Source organism: Diabrotica undecimpunctata, chromosome 9 (assembly GCF_040954645.1).
Source record: "Diabrotica undecimpunctata isolate CICGRU chromosome 9, icDiaUnde3, whole genome shotgun sequence".
Taxonomy (NCBI): Eukaryota; Metazoa; Arthropoda; class Insecta; order Coleoptera; family Chrysomelidae; genus Diabrotica; species Diabrotica undecimpunctata.
Genome location: NC_092811.1, coordinates 91,869,130 through 91,876,569, shown reverse-complemented (window position 1 = coordinate 91,876,569; position 7,440 = coordinate 91,869,130). Strand labels below are relative to the sequence as shown.

The window sequence follows — 7,440 nt, the reverse complement described above, 5'->3', positions numbered from 1 at the left end:
TATTTTATGATTAGTACAGTGGAAAGCCATACAGTTTTTCGCTTTCCCCTTAGCATGTTAGTTTTCTCTTCTACTTTTAAAACTGGATCATTCTTTTCTCTTTAATTTTTTTATCATAAATGAAACTATAATTCGTCTGATATATTGTTTTTCTACTTTTGAAAATCAGGCAATATTTTTATTTCTTCCAAAATTATTTCCCACCTGTATGGGCATGAATATTATTTTGAAAACCATAAAAAATATTGCTTTTTATTACACATTCATTCTTTTCCACTTGATAACCTTTATTTAGAACGTATTTCAAATTATACGTTGTCTTTGTAGTCTCTGATGCATCAGTGTTTTTCTTGGTATCATTTTTAGTTGCTAGAGCTATTTTATAATTCTTACCTTTCACTATATTGGCACATCCATTATCACAATCTTCAGGATCAATATTTGTGAAATTTAATGCAATACATCCAATATACTTATCTTTACCCTTTTGAACCTTTCTTTATTCCAGTTTTCCGAATTTGTCTTTAATATTTTTAGATTTTTTTGCTGAGGATAAGGATTTTAAGGGAGTCAAGTTCTCCAATGGGCAAAGATTACGGTTGTACTATCCTCCACCTTTACTACTAGTTCTATTAAGATAGTGGATTATGAAATATATTTGTCATTCATCTTTGGTTATTCGGACGGCTTGCCTATCTTCTAATATCTTGTTGAATACAAATTTGTCTATACTATAATTATTAATAATATTATTTCTTCAGCGTCCAGTGTGGAATAATTCGCTATTCTTATTACTTATTTTGTTCAAACAAGGTCGACCGTTCTCTAATTTTACAAATACTTCAACGTTTTCATTAAGAGCAGGGATTGAGCCTGAATCATCTGGTTGGTAGTTTAATATCCCATCTGTCGGGATACCATGCTAAATATAAATGATTATAAAGGTTGATTTTTTCTCAAAACTAATATTCCTTACGGTAATCAGGTATTCGAATTTACTATAACAAATACATATTTACTAAAAATATATTTTTATACAAAGAATTGTAAAAAATGAATCAAACAAATAAAAAATACCGGGATCAAGAACCCAACTAAACTAAACATACTCTTTGGCATCTATATAATAGTAATAGAAAATATATGTGATATTATAGAGTAAAATGGACTTTTTTCGGACTTTTCGTACGTCAAGACCTCGGTCTGGGCACGTTTTCTACAAACTGTCCAATATAATTTCCTCTTGGAGAATAGTTGGCCACGACGTATGTCTGCCCCCTTTTGTTCTTTGCAATACCTATAACAAAAATATCATTTGTATTAAGTATTACCATAAAAGAAATCAAATATAGCTTTTAAAGACATTATCATCATCTGTCAGCCTCTTGCATCCACTATTGGAGATAGGTCTGTACCATCCTATTCTGCTTGTGCTTTCTGCATCCAATTTCTTGATGTTTTTTGTAAGTCGTTCATCCATCTTGTTGGTGATTTACCTTGGTGACTCCTGTTTTCTCTACGTCTTCATTCTATGAGTCTTTTGCTCCATCTATTATTATTTAAACATGCTATTTGGTCAGCCATCTTTGCTATGGCATCTGTTGTTTTAGTCCTCTCTGTTACCAAACTGTTTGCTATCAGATCTCTTCTTATTATCCCCAGTATCTTTGGATTACTCTTAATTTACTGGAAAATAATTTTAGTCAATGTTAATGTTTCGAAACCATATGTTAATTTTCGGAACCATATTTAAATTTTTTATTTAATCAAATCGCTACCGTTCTTTTCAGAATATATCGCATTTTACCAAATGCTGCCCACCCCAAATCTATATCAGGTTTAATGGCTTTTTCCTATTCTAATTTCATGTCCCAAGTAAATGTAGCTAAAAACCTGATGTAAGTACGTTGTTGCCACCTTTTCTCATAACATCTCTTGAAACTAAATTGGTCATGCATTTTGTTTTTTTTGAAAGTTTATGTTCAGGACGACTTATTCTGTTGCCTGTTTTAGTATTTTGTTATTGCATATATGTTTTATGAACTTGTTATGAACTTGACGTGTCTATAATCTACTTGACTTTCTTCTAATACTTTTAGTATTGCCAGCAATTACACGATATCAAAAGCTTTCTTGAAATCAACAAATATCAACATGAGAGGTTTATTATACCCAACGCGCTATTTCAACAACATTTTTAGTGCTTGTATGTGGTCATTTGTTCCATAGCCTCTCCTAAACACAGCTTGCTCTTTAAGCTGATACAAATCTTAGAAATTTTAAAAAGATACAACTTACCTATTCCTAACTCCTTACTATCCTTCCATATGACTTGAGTAAAGTGTAAAGATCCCTGGTTAACTTTTTCGACTCCGAAGGTGTGGCGTTTGACTTCATCGTACCATTCCTTCACTGCGTCTCTGGCACTTGGTGTGTGGCTGTAATCTGAAGAATACACAGAGAAAATGTTTTCTCCGTATTGAGAGTTGGCTCTATGTTGTAGACTTGCTGTTCTCGCACAGGTATCAGCCCATTCTTGGGCATGTTTGCACATCTACATAACAGAAATATTATTTTGAGATTGGAAGTTTAAAAAATCACAATGTATTAAAAATTTAAATATTAATAAACAAAACTGGTAACAAAAATATTAGAAGAAATGAGAAGAGATGAAAAAATGAACCTATAATAGAAAATATGCAATAAAAACAATTTAGTTGGTACGGAAATATCATAAAACAATTCAATATTAAAAAGAATCTTGAAAGTATACAATATTTAAAAGGATCTAACTACTCAAGACGATATGGTCATACAGACTGACAAATGTCAAAGTTCTGTCCATTGTTTTGATTCATGTTTTTCCTTATTTATAATATTGGGGCATTTAAATATATGTATATATATATATATATATATATATATGTATATGTGTATATATATATATATATATATATATATATATATATATATATATAACCTAGAGTTAAGATTAATACTATTACAAGAATTACTATTACACTCAACAGTATTCCGGGTTTAACCGCGTCCATTATCATTGCGCCGAGCTTTCGATATCCTCTTTGATGTCTTCTTCAGGGCTTCCGAGGTTTTAGTCTTCCGAGCCCCCAGAAACTACTACACCGACCACTAATCAATGCATTACAGCTACTTTGGGGACAGAGGACGGTTCATTTATATATCGATGGTAACATAATTTGGGTGGAGGTTGGCGTGGGACTTAGCGTAGTGATTGGTGCGGGGATTAGCGCGGGGAATGGCGCGAACATTTCTTACAGTCGGAATTTGATTGGCGGGTGGAACGGACGATATTTTCTTTATGAGAGGTCTTCATGTCGAAAGTAACCGTATGCCATCATCTCTTTTATTGAAACAATTTGGCTTTTTTCAATTTCTATGGCTTCTCGGATAATTCTTGGTTTATAGAAGCGGATAGGGGCTATGGTTAAGGCAACCAGGCTAAGGTTAAGGTTATTGAGATATTAAACTTTTTATGTACTGTTACACCATTACTGCTACTAGAAAATCTGGACTGGAAGATTTTCAGAAGCATGCTTGAAGTGATCTTCCGAGAAACCAGCGTACGAATTACTGTGTGTTGCATTAACCCGATGAGATCGTATCCTTCAAAGTCAGTAGACTGTTATTTCTTTCTAAAGGGTTCATGCAGAGCTGAAGAGTCCTGTAGATTCCGCCATGCTGTGCCTACATATAGAGTTGCTGATCGGGACGGTCAGATTTAAGAGGGGAGCAGTGTTACGAACATGCTTTCGACATGGCCCAGGTAACGCTTGCATTGCATCTCTAATACTCTTCGAGAAGCTTCGTGATGTATCGAGTGCGAGAGAGAATAACCGGTCACGTAGGGGAATTGGTGGGACTACGCCAGAATATTCTCGAAAATATTACTTTTGGTATATATAGGTAACAATGTTAGAAGTAGAGTTTAGTTGTTAAGATACTATCGAACTGTAAACTTATAAATAAATATATGTATATAAATTCGAACCGCTCGTTTTATTTAATCTCGCTACAGTACCATGGATATTTTGGTTGAGTTTTTGTTTAGTTGAGATCAATTCCTTCGTAAATGACGTAAAAATGCCTTCGCTAGGTTCCTAATATAAAACATTCTCGCTTATTAGCATAGTAATTAGGTTAATGTTAAATCTTATATGTGCAATATATAGTAACCCTGTCAATATTACGATATTTGCTGAAGCAGAAACAATATTATGCTCCACAAAAAACAAGAGGATGAAAGAGTAGCAGAATTAGACAGCATGCTTACCTCTTCATTTAATAATAAATCCTGGGTCCCGTGCCGTCTTCTATACTCGTTATGAACTTTAAGAGCTTCAAGAACGAAATCGGAAAAACTTCCTTGAGTGGACGAACCAGAAGGAGAAACAAGAGATTTGGATGATGTTCCCGGACTGGTTTCCTTCTTCGGCGACGAGGATCTACCTCCTGAAAACCAAGTAGGCTTTACAGGAGGAACATTTTCTACGTAGTGACCTACAAAGTTTCCGGCTGGAGAATAATTGGCAACAACATAGATGCTACCTAAAAGAAAGTATTTTTGTAAGTGTTATAGGTCTGTACATACATACACATACACACAACATAAAAGTATAATTTTTTTATAGAATAAATATCTTAATAATGTAAAAATTATAGACCAATTTTCATGCTATCAACCATTCCTAAATTGTTGGAAGCTTGTCTCGGCTATTGTAAACATGTTTTGATGAAAGAATAGCATGGTTTTAAATCAGGCTGACTTCAACTATACTATAACAATTTCTAATTGAAGGTAATTAATCTATAAATTGAACTAAGAATGAACGGCAACAATGCTAAATGTCAGGTCAGAAGTAACTTATTACCGGCACTTACCGGGGTTACTTTTATTGTGTACTCTTCGCCAATGTGGATGAGCGAAAAGTAGCACGGTCCCATAAAATTTGCCCCCGTAACAATACAACAAAGGCCTAAATATTTTCAGTATATAGTAATCAACCATAGAGTGTAGTTGTGAATTGCTGGCTTTAAAATATTTGGCGATAATATTGTGATAAAGTTTACAGTTTTTATAACATGGTCGAATTCGGAATACGATTTGCTAAGTAAGTAAATATTTGTTATAATGTATACAAAAAAAAATATTCTTTTTGTGTTTACTTGTAGAAAACAAATTTATATTTCAATTTAGATTTATAAATTGGATAAATTATTATTTCATAACTAGAGTTAGGCCATTTGATTTTAGTGTACAAAATATTGTACGACAGGAAAATACCATACTATTTATTTTTAGGGGCTTGTCATTGCAGGATGCGCTTAGTCTGTTAGAAGACGATGAAAATTTAGTAGCAAATGTAGATAGTATTACTTTGATGTTTCCAATAAATGCATGTGATGTCCTAACAGACGAAGACTCTGGTGATGAAGATATAATGTTGATGGATAATTTACCTGGGTCGCAATTACGAGCTTCTGCTGAAATAAATGTGCAAAATAATGACGGTGACCCATTAGTAACCGATTCTCAAGATAACATTTCATTACCAGAGCAGGGAGAAAAAAGAACAGTTAAAGGGTCTAAGAAAAAAAATCTACCACTGGGTAAAAGAAGACATTTAGATGGAAGACCAATGTATCATTGTAAACGAACTTCCAGAACAACATGATTTTAAGAGTCCCCTTGAATGGTTTTCCCTTTTTTTTATGAAGAACTCATACACCTGATAACGTCAGAAGCTAATCAATATGCTTCACAGAAGAATCGCCAACAAGAAGTTCGAGAATATGAAGTCAAAGCTTTTCTGGGAACTCTCATATTGAGTGGGTATGTAAACATTCCTCGCAGGAGAATGTTTTGGCAACGTGACAGAGATGCTAACAATCAACTTGTGACAGAAGCTCTTACGAGAGATAAATTTGAATTTAGTATATCAAATTTTCATCTGACAGATAACTGTATCTTAGAACAAGGAGATAAATTTGCAAAAGTCAGGCCTTTGTTTGTAAATTTGAATAAGAAGTTTATGAAGTACGGACCTTTAATGACAACGCATTCTGTAGATGAAGCAATGGTTCCGTACTTTGGAAGCAATTATGGGTTGGTACATCACGTCTTGGCTATATTTAGTGGTTTAAACCACACCAAGGATCATCAACTAATATTAGTAAAATTTATACCGATTATGGAATATTATGATGTGTTAAGGAAAAAATGGCTAAATGAAAAGTTCCACTTGGTTTTTGATAACTTTTTTACCTCTATTCCCTTCATGGAAAAACTAACAGAAAAAAGCTTTTTAGCCACTGGCACGGTTAGAGAAAAATGTTTCCTAGGAGTACACTTACAAGATTCAAAAATTATGAAAAAAGAAAAGAGAGGGACATATGACTACAGAAAAATTGCTGATCAAAATATAATTGCAGTAAAATTGCATGACAATAATTTAATAACGCTCTGTTCAAACTCAGCAGGACTTCAACCAATTCATCTTGTAAAGCGGTATTCACAGAAGGAGAAGAAGACGATCCAGGTGTGAAACAAATCAGACAATCTTCCTCTGTAATACTAGTAATATTTATCATTTCAGGTAGAACAATCACATCTCAAAAAATGGTATTTTTCATTGATCAATCAATGCATTGGCATGGCTGTTCAGAATGCCTGGCAACTTTATCGTTTGCATGGAGGAAAACTGGACCAGTTATAATTTGGAAGACGCATTGCAACATCATTTTTACAACAAAATAAAAAACCTACTTCCTATTCTCGAGGTCGTCCATCAGCCAATGAAAACATGGATATTCGCTATGATCGACTAGACCATTTAGTAATTCCACAGGAAAAACCAACTCGATGTGGTTTGTACCAATAGAGCAAAGATGAGGTGTTCAAAATGCAAAGTAGGCTTACATGTTAAATGTTTTGTTTCATACCACACTGAAACATAATAGTAGTTTATATGCCTGGTGTACCATATTTTGTACAGTATTTTTTTTTACTTATTTTTCATAAATATGAAAAGCCAATGAAAACATGGATATTCGCTATGATCGACTAGACCATTTAGTAATTCCACAGGAAAAACCAACTCGATGTGGTTTGTACCACGATAGAGCAAAGATGAGGTGTTCAAAATGCAAGGTAGGCTTACATGTTAAATGTTTTGTTTCATACCACACTGAAACATAATAGTAGTTTATATGCCTGGTGTACCATATTTTGTACAGTATTTTTTTTTACTTATTTTTCATAAATATTTTGTTTTTACGATAAATATGTTTTTGTTAATTGATATAACACGTAAATTTGGAGAAAAATATTAAAAAATATTTTCATGTACGTTTTAGGCATATCTGGGTTAATAAATAGATTTTATTATTTTTATTAACTTA

The 7,440-nt window shown here is 33.3% G+C and overlaps 1 protein-coding gene across 11 annotated transcripts in view; it reads right to left on the bottom strand.

Moving 5' to 3' along the window:
• Positions 1 to 1,012: 1,012 nt before the first annotated feature.
• The window catches only part of LOC140450289 (uncharacterized), a 194,271-nt gene continuing 187,843 nt past the window's right edge, over positions 1,013 to 7,440 (bottom strand). For all 11 annotated transcript variants that reach the window (XM_072543823.1, XM_072543822.1, XM_072543821.1 and 8 more), the window contains 3 exons: positions 4,313 to 4,587; positions 2,299 to 2,554; positions 1,013 to 1,297 (listed from right to left, as the gene is read on the bottom strand). In XM_072543823.1, coding sequence (XP_072399924.1) covers positions 1,191 to 1,297; positions 2,299 to 2,554; positions 4,313 to 4,587 — 638 coding nt within the window. In that variant the 3' untranslated portion in view covers positions 1,013 to 1,190. The remainder of the gene's footprint in view (positions 1,298 to 2,298; positions 2,555 to 4,312; positions 4,588 to 7,440) is intronic.